We start from the raw sequence: 11,958 nt of genomic DNA on the forward strand, positions 1-11,958 counted from the left end.
GTTATTGAATTGAATTTTTAGGGGGTTTTCTCTGGACTTCTTAATGCAGGGTAGGTAACTGTTGAAACGAATGACGTGAATGAAAGTCCACAGGGGCAGTGTGCGAGGTCAGAAGGTAGATTAGCATATCATGAGGCCAGACCTTTGACCTGTCTCGTCAAACTCGCTGAGAAATCCCAGCAAAAAAAGTGAGTAATGTGGTTTGGCTTTTTCAGGTGCATACGTGAGAAACCTAATCCTTCATAGTGATCCAAACAGTATCCAGGTTTGTGATTATCTGCACGATTCATCAACATCTCAGCAGCTCATTTCCATACTGTCAAAGAAGAAGATGAAAACAGCGTGTTTTACTGAGCAACTATTGCATAACTTCACTTGATAACACACCTAAATGACAGAATGATCCGAAACAGGTGTTTTTACGTGTCACATGATCCTGGATCCTATTGGGATACTCTAGTTACTGGATTCAGGTTTTTCCAATTAGATTTCCTCCAGAGATCTGTGAGCTTGACGAGATGGCGGCCTGACTACATGATATAAACCAGGGTGGAGGAAGGACCAAGGGACTGCTGTCTCTCCGGTTATGATCAGTGAGCTATATTGGTGCTGCACCTGTAAGGCAGTGAGCAGTGTGGGCCCCATGACATTCAGTACAGCGAGTAGGTGTGTCCCATGCAGATCGAGACATCTGGGACTTTTCTATGGAGCCTCTTAAAATAACAAACGCATTGTAGAGTCACTGGCCAGGTGACAAAACTCCAGGAACTCAGTTACACGCCTTTCACACACAAAACTCCAAACTGGAAGATTACTAAATAGTTATAATCAAAATAGGTACTGTATATGTTTATGTTACCAAGTAACCAGTTCAGTGTTATATGAATCAGAAAGTCCAATATTATGGGATTTTTTTCTCCCCTTTTATTCAGTCTGCTTCTAAAAATCAAATGAAAAAATTACGAGGGTTTAATCCAAACAGCCGAAGCGCATTCTGAGCCGAGCACAAAGGCAGGAAGCGACTGAGTGTCTGAAGTCTGTCCTGATCACAGCGTCCAACTAAAGCAGGTTCATCTGAGTTGAATATTACATTCTGATTGTTGGTGGCGTCACGATATGTGTCGAAGAGCTTTCTGCAGACAGACGCTGGGTAAGACTACCTGACCTTAAAGGAATAGTTCACCCCAAAATAAAGACATTAAGTCATCTACTGCTCACCCCTAGGATCCCGTTTTTGAGTGTTTTTAAGTGTGTGTGGCCTTAGACTTCTGAGTAACTTAAGTCTTTTTGCAAACAGCACTGACATATTACCACCTTTCAAAGTTAAGGCGGACGTGTGCAAATAGTTGCTTATTTACACATCCTGTGGCCACAGAGCAACATAATCATTCGTTTGGAGTCATGTTTGTACCCAACTGACAAACTTTAAATACAATATTTACTTTCCTTTTAGCTCCGTTTTTGGTCTCCACCAACTCCAGAGGGAAATATCTGTTAAATGTTCCACTACGTTCACCGGCTAGTCCTTAACTTTGTCTGTCTGCTGTTGCTAAACAGGCAGTGTACAAGGGGTTTAACAGAGCTTCTTCACTGAAAACAGCCGTCTTTTGTGACTGAACAAAAATAAATTGATAAGAGTGGTGAGACTGAGGCTGTAAAACCAAAACAATGAGCTGAAAGATGCAAAAACACCAGACTGTAGAGCAGACAGGAGCCAAAGAGTGATAGTGAGTGATAATTCTCTGTAGGTAGGTCAGTGTGAGCGACACCTTTCACAATATATGTAGTGCATTTTTTGCGTCAATATAAAAATAGTGATTTGTGCAGCTTTCAAGTCCAATAATTAGCTTCTCTTTTATTGCTCAGATGCTGATCTAGTTGAACAAACCCTTCAGGAAATATAGAAATATTACTATTAGATTTTTTTGTTTTACAGCCCATTTTCTAGGCTGTAAAACTCGTTTAAAGATAATTTGGGATAAGCCTGAGTTTAAGAACAATAAGAAGCTACACAGGTATTTTTGTCTTGACTGACATGAAAGTGAAATTCATTTTGGGGTGAACGATTCCTTTAATAGTAATGCCTATGTCACAGAAACACAACAACAAAACAGACCTCTGAGCTCACAGCAAAAGCCGTTATGGCAAAAATGACACAATTTCCCTTTCTATATTTTTCATTCTTACAGAGCATCCTGTGCAGTACGGTGAATATCTGTATGGTGCTGAAATAACTATGGTTACATATATATAATTACATTATGAGAGTACAAGTGTGGTATGATACAGTGCAACTGGGAATAGCAAGATGCAAACAAGGAGTGAGGTATAAATACAGCCATGTATTGTCATAGGCTTCAGCTGACTAACGAGGACCGATCAAGAAATTCCACTTGTTCAAAATTTTGCTGCACGGGGTAAAAAATGAGGGTGAAATAGGATTTTTCATTTCACTAAAAATCTGCTTGTGAAAATCCATGAGCTATAAATTTGGATTATTCCTCTACAAAAAGGTTTCTACACAGAGCGAAAGAAATTAAATGTTAATATAACATTTTTGATGTCAACTTTAATTTTAAATAACCACATATTTGGTTAAAATAGCAGTACCTTTTACTAGCAGGGGTTAGTTCTCTACATATGTACACACTACCAGCAAGGATATGTATATTTACAAGTGGGTAGCAGCATTTTAGAAACCATGGCTGATAAGAACCACTATTTTGACATTAAAAAAAAAAAATCAGTCATGCCACTTAGTCTTTTTGGAAGTTATTTTGTTTGTTTGTGGTTGAAGAAGCCCTGAAAAATTACCTCAGTAACAACTCGTAAAAATTGCTTGCCAAATAGAATTTATGGGCTTGAGTCCAGCTGAGCGCTATTCCTTGTCGCAGAAGCCATTTAGAAAGACAAAGAGGTGGCAAGAGAGGATGAAAGACGGGATGGAAAACTTGGGAGAAGACACGGAAAACGGTGAGGGACATAAAAGAAAGGGGAGACTGCACGCGTGTCTGCTCGACTCCCTGTGGTGACTCTGTGTTGGTGAGAAAGAGACAGAAGAACTTTTTTTTTTTTTTTTTTTTTCCTGTGTGCACCACTGAAATGCAACAGTGACTTTGGGCTGACAGAAGATTAAATCAAACCACAACTATGACTGTGTGTGTGTTCTGTAAGGAAATGAGAGTGTCTTAGAGTGTGTGACATAAAGGTGCAGTGGCGCACACGGACCGGCAGAGGGGGGGCTGAGTGGCTCTAGAGGGCAGTGAGGCGGCCGGTGAGCGCAGCCTGGAGCTCAGAGGGGAGGAAGACTCCCAGCTCTGTGATGATGCCGCCTGTGATTAGCTGGTGAGGGGTCACGTCGAATGCCGGGTTCCACACCTCGATACCTGCAGCACACGGGTAGGAATGAGTGACACGGTTAAACAATAAGGCTGGTGATGGCTTTCCAGACCTTTTAAATCAGTCAACAGTCATGTCAGATTGACTCAAGTACCCCCTTCATCAACACGCCATTCACTTCCACCATTTATTCATAGCCATTTCTACTGGTTATCTGCTACTGTCATGGTTACTTTAAGCGAACTAACACCAGTTTGACTATTTCTGTTATACTTTTCCCATTATTTTTAGCTGATTAGCTTTTTTCAACTTTTTATCCGCTACCTTCAGCTAAACATTAATTCATTGCTTTGAGCTAAATATTTCAAGTGTTTAGCCATTGATTTTAGCTTATCTGCTACATATAGCTAGCTAATGTTATTTTAACTATTATTTAAGGTCATTTCATCCATTACTGTAAGCTGACCATTTCAACTGTTTATTCGTCACTTTTAACAAACGATTTAAATCCTTTATTCATTACTTTTACTTAACTGTTACAACTGTTTAGACTGTACTTTTAGATAAATACTGCACCAGAAATCCATTACTTTTAGCTATATATTTTAAGTACTTATTTATTATTTATTGAAGCACTTTTAAAGCCCTGAAGGGTTAAAACACTGCAGTATTTCACCAGAGCATAACAAGGATTATACCATGGCCTGGATGAATACTTGCTTGTGATTGGCTGTTGGTTGTCTGTTACAAAGTGATAATGGACACCTACTAAGTAGTTCCAGTGAATCCGTCTCTTCACCGTCTAAATTAATGCTCTGGCTGGAGTAACCATAGCAACAGAGACGCAATCAGAGCCCCTGTTTATAATTTGTGGCAGCACTACACCAAGCTAGCTTATTTCCAACAGTGATTGTAACGCTGGTCCTTCAGTGTCTCATCCTCAAGATGGAGACACACAAGCTGCAGGAACCAGACTGATCAACTAGACTTGGGATCACACGATCACTCTCTGATCACGTCTTTGAACTGTTTACACAGGACAGCCTGTGATCTGTGATCTGCTATCCTGAAAAACTTTCGCTGTGTGGAAAATCAGGGCAACCATCCTGTAGGGTGAAGTGAGCACAAGCGATCATCTCACACTCAGCTCACAGCTTCAGGCTGCAGCGGCTGTAACGTTACACGAGGCCTCATTTGTTTGTGAAAATCTTGATAGGGATTTTGGGATCGTGAGATAGCTGGTTAGCTAGCTGTTAAACATACTGTGGAACTATGTTTACTGTATGTCAACCGCATGCAGCATTATTTACAGCCAATCTTGCTAGCATAACGTTAGCTTTCTGGCTAACAGCTGAACCAAAGGGATGCATGAGCTGAATGGACTACAAATACCTCCTGTTGTCACATAGTATCTATGATCTGTCCTATTTACTAGATAAGTGAACAACGTTTCCATTGCATAAGAACCAAAAGGGATGGCACTGATTGTTCCAGGCAGTAGTCTGACCCTCAGGTGTTACTGTGGAAACGGTGTAATGGCTTGTGAAAAACTTCAGATTTTGGTTGCAAAATGCATGAAAATATAAAAGAATTAATCTTAATTTTTTCTTTGGCAACTGACCATGGTGTAAGCGGGATAATGCCTTTTGGCGTGCCCATAATCAGGAATTACTGGACTCCGTGGAGTATATTAATTCCTGTTTAAACAACGCTCTGCGTTGGATGGTTCTCTGCCTTTATGTTGGCCATTAATTCCTGATGATGGATACCTCGTTGGGCATTACCCCTTACTTGTAACCAAGTTTTACAACATGTTATGTAGCAGACCATGTTTGGGATTTTTTTCTCTCCCCTTAATCAACTCACGACCCCATGGATTTATCTTGCAAACCTGATCCCCAGGTTGGAAACAATTGCCCTGTTCTGATGTTCAGTATTTTCTTACTTCATTACTCTGTCTGTTGGGTTCAGCCATTTTCAGTTATTTCCTAAAACAGCTGGGCCCTGTACTTTTTAAAAAAAAAACAGGAGTAAACAGTGCAGTTGCTGGGGACCATTTTCATTCCCAGATCACTATACATTTGATGCTCTACGAAAGTTAAAGCGAGAGGGAAACTTATTGTACAAGCACACATCCTTCTCTCCAGGGGCCAGTGAGCTCATTAAATGAGAGTGCTTTAATTACTGTGATGTCACAAAGCACCCCTCTGCTCTGGCAACATAATTAGAGAACAAATTACTAAATTCAGCTCTATCAAATCCACGTAAAGCACATGACTAATGTCCACAATGAAGTGCAACATCTCTGGTTCCAATCTGGTGTCACACCCCAATCTCTCTCTCTATCCTCCATTTCTTGTCATCTCTCTACAGTCACCGTCTAATTAGGGCATAAAAACGCCCCAAAACACAAAACAAAAGCACTGATGGAGCGGGAAAGCTGAGAAAACGATGAAAGAGTTCTCAAGAGCAAGCTTACAAGCAGACAGCAGCACGGAGTCACATACACTACTCACAAAAAGTTAGGGATATTCGGCTTTCAGGTGAAATTTCAGGATGAACCTAAAATGCATTCTAACCTTTCCAGGTGAACTTAATGTGACCTTCTCTAAACCTTTGAATGCACATGTCCAACTGTTCAGTGTTTCAGTACTTTTTGCACAAGTTGCTGTTCTCTAACAAGAAGCTTAACAGCAACATTCACAACAGGTTTGATCCATGAATCCACCAATACATTTCCTGCTTCAGTTAGAACTGGTATTTAAACAGTCCTCCTCATCCTGCTGTTCACATTCTGACATCATGAGACCAAGACGACACCTAACAGTTGATCAGCAGCACCTCAACACTGGAGGCTTCAAACAGGAAGTCCTCAGACGGAGGTGTTCACTGAGCTTAGAGGGTCACAGAGTGTCATCAGGAGGTTGGAACAGTGATACAGAGAGACTGGAAGAGTCACAGAAAGGAGAGGAGTGGACGTCCTTTGGTCACATCCCAATTTATTGAGACACTGAACATTTTTTGTTGTGGTATACCTACCACTGTTGTTAGCTTTTCTTTCAATAAATTGTTTAAGATGAATAAAATTTCCATTGCATGCATCTACTTAAATGCCCTACTTTCATGATATAATATCACTGTAGCATTCACTTTTTCCATTTTCCATAAATTTCACCTGAAAGTCGAATATCCCTAACTTTTTGTGAGTAGTGTACTTTAATGGCCTCTGGACAGGTAGCGCGCTTTAACAAAGCGCTGTCCTGTTCCTCATACAGCATTTGGAGCACTTGCGTCTTCTTCTTTCACTCTGGCACTCGAACTGCATGTGATGTCAGTTCAACTCTGTGAGGGTTCAGTGCTTAGGGCTTAGACGGCACATTGGAACAGGGCCACGCTCATCCAGCTCTCCAAAACCTCATGTTTTCCCATCCCTCTCTGTCCTCTACTAAACTCTCCGTTTTATAAGGCCTTTGTACCCACTCCTGTCATTTTATGCTTTTAAAAACATTCATGACTCCCCCCTCTCCCCCCGTACTAAAACCACACACCCCCCACACTTCTTACCCGGGGCAGCAATGGGGACTCCGTTTATACTGGTGAGTTCCTCAGGGGGGCGCACTTCAATGATGATGTCCCTGCCGCTCTCCAGGCTCAAGTCGCACGATGTGCTGGGTGCGGCCACATAGAAGGGAATCCCATGGTGCTTTGCGGCGATGGCCAGCTGGTACGTGCCTACTTTGTTGGCTGTGTCACCGTTGGCAACCACCCTGTCCGCTCCCACCACCACAGCTAACAGAGAGAAGGAGGGGACGGTGAGCAAGCGCTACGAAAACTGGAAAGTTTGAATATAAACGGAAGGAGGGACACGATATCACGCACAAACACACACCCGTGATGTCCATTTCTCTCATGGTGAGGGCTGCCATGCTGTCTGTAATAAGCGTAGCCGGGATTCCCTCTGCCACCGCCTCGTACGCCGTCAGTCTGGATCCCTGGTTGTACGGCCTCGTCTCTGTGCAGTACACACGCTTCAACCTGCCCAGCGAGTGGAGGCTTCGCACCACACCTACACACAAACAGAGTCATTATTACAGTCACAGTCACATAAATATTTCAACAATCGCCCTCTTTTCTCATTCACACCCACGGCTTCAGTCTCACCGAGCGCAGTCCCATATCCAGCTGTGGCCAGCGAGCCGGTGTTGCAGTGTGTGAGGATGGTCACAGAGTCCCTCGGGACGCCAGACAGGATGTGCTGGGCGCCATAGTTACCAATCTTCCTGTTGTCATTGACGTCACGCTCCAGCATGTCTTCGATCCAGGCGATTACACTGTAGGAGGGGGGCCACAGGAGGTGGGAATTGAGAAGAGGCTCTTTCTGCAACGGTGGACTTCATGTGTCCATCAGGTCTGCGGTTACAAAATGTCTGTTTGTCCTGACTTCTCTGCATCCTTTTCTGTTTCTCATCTGTAATCTTTTTCTTAATGTTTGGTTTTTACCTCATCCCTCCTGCTACTGTAGCTGTATCACATTCTCTCTCATATTTCAGCTACACAGATTAGCCACCCAGCACATGTGCTGCCAGTGAGAAGAAAAGGAGTTCCTAGTAGCTCCAGTCGCCCAAAACAAGGGAGGCATCAATGCAAATTTTTCTGTCTTGACACCAATTTTGATCCCTCGAGTCTGTGTGTCTACAGATATTGATTCCTGCTCTGACACTAGTGGTTTCTTTTTCCCCCTAACTTTGAAATCTGTATACCGGCCTGCGTGGAACACATCTGAATCACTGTTATGTGAGGCAGCATGAGGGTGGGGGTTGCTGTGGAGTGGAGCTGGGTGCCATGACTGAATGACTGTAACTGATATCAGAAAGATTGACTTTTATAATGACATTAAAAAAGAAACCGTATTAAATGAGGATCGCATCTTGCTGACACCCGATCCGTTTAATATCAGGTCAGTATTTGAGCCGATATCGATCCAGAACTTGGTGCATCGCTCTAACATGACAGCCACCTTCCACCTGGAGCCTATTTTTCCATTAACACCGACAGCAGCGGCTCACCTAACCCTTCACACATGTTCTGCTTCGGTCCTGTTTGCCTTGATGTGCAGCTCTGAACTAGCAAGCAAACTAATACTGTAAAAATAACACTCTTTTTCACACTGACAATCAGCAATGACATGTACAGTAAAGGAGATTTCCACTTTATCATCACGTGCGATAGCTTTCACAACTTTCAGAAAGACGCCTGCAGATGGTGTTTAATGAGAATTTGCCACAGCAGCAACTGACTTGGTTTCTAAAATGCATATAAAAAGCACACATTTAGATCATTTCAGTTCACGGAACACGTTTTTACTGACATGACAAAGCAAGGACAGCAGATGCTCCTTGTTTGCAAGCCTTCAAGATCGCCCTGTTTCTGTTAACAAAATGAACGTTTGTATGCTTAAGGTTAAACAAATGTTTTTTTTTTCAAATGCAAATGCATTTCTGTCCTCAAACACTTACAGAGCTGCTATTTATTTAAAGTTTGAAGCCAGCATTGTTTGCATCCATGTTTACTTGCTAACGCTCTTCCTCTTCCCTGACTTTGCGTACATGTGCATCCTTGTGTGGAAGAGCAAACAAAAACATGGAGCCACAAGTGAAAATGCGCCTCCATAGTGCTCCTAGTGATCCAAAACTCCACAGAGTATCTGTGATAAATTAATTGGCTGCCACGCACATGGGCAAGCCAAACAGACGTCGAGAAAAATGTCAAGATTTTGGTCAGAATTGATCGGTATCATCAAGAAACAAATGGAAAAGTATGCTGTGCTCTAGACAGAGCCAACAAATATCTACAAGGGAGACGCATCGAAAACATTTGCAGTAGGCCCCAAATGACTCCATTAGTGATAATTAACAACACAAACAAAAACAAAAACCACTTAGGAATATGCACTGTGTAAATCAAAACGCAGGTAGAGAAGACGTTACAAAACTAATTAAAGGCCTGTCGTCAACGCTGGCCCTGAAGAGATCTATTCCTAGGTGTTGGAGAGAAAATCCACTGTCACTGTCCACTTCAGCACTCTGAGCCACACAAATCATGTGTGTATGATTGATTTGACTAAACTTAAACTGCTGGAGCCTGTTATTAGCGCTGGCTGAGCTTTGAAATGTGTTTTTTCGTGGAACAAGGACTGTGAATTTCGTCACTTGGGGTCTCTGAGTGTTATTTAAAGACTTGTATGTAAACCACCTCTTTAATTAGTGTTTGAATGAATCCAATGACCCCACAAACTAACTGACACCGAGTATGTGCGCTAACCAGGTGGGTGACGGGAGGCCGTCCCCTCCCTCTCACCACCTCACCTTTCTCTGAGCTGCTCCGAGTTCTTCTCCATGCTCTCGTTCTCAGCAAACTCCATCAGCTCGCGGGCGGCGCGGCCCATGTTGACGGCGGTGGGCCGGGCTGAGGTCAGATGGCACAGGGACTCCCTGATGAAGGTCACAGGGTCATCGCCCCCGGCGCCTGCACGCAACTCCACAGCCAGGCTGAGGCAGCCGACGATGGCGATGGCCGGGGCGCCCCGCACCTGGAAAAGGAGGAGGAGGAGGAATGTCAGTATCACATTGTGGTCCTCATCTTTGGTTTCTATGCCAACTTCCACCCGCTGTCTGCCAGTTTTCATGAGGGTCATTAATCTCTTTCCACCACTGAGTTGTTAAGTGGGAGATCACTGAGCCAAAAGTTGTCAGGACAGCTTTGACTGAGATGATATCATCTGTCTTGGAGTCATTTTTCTCCCTGCCATTACTTCATAATCATGACATCACCCCCTCTGCTTATGGTACATTCCTTCACTCACACACACACACACACACACACACACACACACACACACACACACACACACACACACACACACACACACACACACACACACACACACACACACACACACACACACACACACACACACACACACACACACACACACACACACACACACACACACAGGAGCCGCTGCATGTGTGTGTGTAACTAGGGAGACAAAAGAGTTAAACATCTGCACGGCCCTGCTAGATGAACAAGTGCAAATGTTCCCAGCTGTTACAGAACTTGAGCCACCTGAACACCTCTGTGTGTCGGTGCTTCAGGTTTGGAGGGAGAAGCGGGCTGGAGGTGTCACTGAGTGCAGCACAAGACCCGAGCGCGAACAAAAAACCCTGGCAAAGGTCATTAATAATTCATCAATAATCTCTCCCAAAGAAAGAGGAGGAGGGGGAGGGGGGGGTGGCGTTACATGGGTGGGTGGCTGTGTGCGGATAGCTAGTTTGTCTCGCTTGCAGATGATAATGTGAACACTACACATAAAGGATGGTTTTACTGGGGGGAGGGTGGGGGGATAATCGGGGAGTTGTGGGTAGCTGTCGGGCGCTGCAGGTGCACCCAAAACAAGAATACAGGCCGACGGCGGCGGGCAGACGGCAACACATGCGTGGAGCGATGGGAGCACAAAAGAGCCGACATTAACACACACACACACACACACACACACACACAAAACTACACAAAAAAAAAAAAAACATGCGCGACGGGAATGAACACACAAGCAGCGGACATGCGGGTCGGCTGGGAAGTGAGGGAGAGAAAGCCCGGAGTGAGAAGGGGTGGAGGGGGAGAAAGGAGCCCCGTACCTTCATGGACTTGATGGCCTCGTAAGCGTCCTGCACCGAGCGGATCTCATCGTAAGCGGTCTGGTGTGGCAGCAGCAGCTGGTTGAGGATCTGCAGGGATCCGGCCCGGTAGCGGATCGCTTCCAGCGTCATGGCCGAATAACGAGGCGGGATAGTGGGAGAAATTACACGGATGGACCGGCTGCGGGCGGGTGCGCGCACACGCACTCTCTCTATCTCTCTCTCTCTCTCTCACACACACACACACACACACTTTCACACACTCTCTCGCTCGCTCTCTCTCTCTCTCTGAGCGGATACACGTTGAAGTGACCGCGGCCTGGCTGTCGGCAGTCCCGGGAACCGTCGCAAGGAGAACAAGGGAAGTACGGCAGGAGGAGGTGGAGGAGGTGCGGGTGGGACGGAGCAGAGAGAGGAGAAGGTCTGCCGTGTTGTATGGGAGGATAAAAAAAAAGGGGAGAGGAGTGAGAGAAGGGCTGGAAACCTTCACACACTGACAGACAGGCAGGGAGGCAGACACGGAACCACGTGTTCACCCGAGCAGGAAGCCCTCGTCTCTGTGGCCACGCCCACCAAAGTCTCGCGGGTTGTCCGATTTTACGAAGACTCCCCTCTTCTGTCTCCGTGCACCATCCCCCTCTCATCTCTCCCCGCTTTGTCAGGGGGAAATTTCACATTCAAATACGTTATTAGCATACCACCAAAGCCCCGAGCTCACCCCCCAACAACAGCGAGCATTGTCTGCAAAAATCATACATCTATTTCTGTCTTACATTTTATTGACTGAGCTCTTGTCTCTGGGTGACATTTGCTGCACTCCTTCATACCTCACAGCTCCACCTGCAAATAAATAGTACTATTACAAAACAGCTTCATATGGTTCTGTTTTTATGACCGTTTTAAAAGCCCACAATCTATCAAAGTA

General features: G+C 44.6%; 1 protein-coding gene across 1 annotated transcript; it reads right to left on the reverse strand.

The window, feature by feature from the left end:
* Nucleotides 1–1,987: 1,987 nt before the first annotated feature.
* On the reverse strand, nucleotides 1,988–11,230 carry mri1 (methylthioribose-1-phosphate isomerase 1). Its single transcript, XM_070827947.1, has 6 exons — nucleotides 11,034–11,230; nucleotides 9,705–9,928; nucleotides 7,501–7,670; nucleotides 7,229–7,405; nucleotides 6,904–7,128; nucleotides 1,988–3,386 (listed from the first exon to the last, which is right to left on the reverse strand). Exons 1-6 carry the CDS (start codon nucleotides 11,163–11,165, stop codon nucleotides 3,253–3,255), a joined length of 1,062 nt encoding a protein of 353 aa, XP_070684048.1. The 5' UTR covers nucleotides 11,166–11,230; the 3' UTR covers nucleotides 1,988–3,252.
* Nucleotides 11,231–11,958: the final 728 nt, after the last annotated feature.

Source organism: Pempheris klunzingeri, chromosome 3 (assembly GCF_042242105.1).
Source record: "Pempheris klunzingeri isolate RE-2024b chromosome 3, fPemKlu1.hap1, whole genome shotgun sequence".
NCBI classification, from domain to species: domain Eukaryota; kingdom Metazoa; phylum Chordata; class Actinopteri; order Acropomatiformes; family Pempheridae; genus Pempheris; species Pempheris klunzingeri.

What these genes read in the sequence shown, in the direction of transcription:
- mri1 (XM_070827947.1), bottom strand. Translation starts at nt 11,165, where the DNA reads ATGACGCTGGAAGCGATCCGCTACCGGGCCGGATCCCTGCAGATCCTC. An exon ending in GAGAGAAATGGACATCACGG is followed by an intron (nt 7,129 to 7,228) that starts GTGTGTGTTTGT and finishes TCTCTCTGTTAG; the next exon opens with CTGTGGTGGTGGGAGCGGAC. An exon ending in AGTCCCCATTGCTGCCCCGG is followed by an intron (nt 3,387 to 6,903) that starts GTAAGAAGTGTG and finishes CGTGTGCTGCAG; the next exon opens with GTATCGAGGTGTGGAACCCG.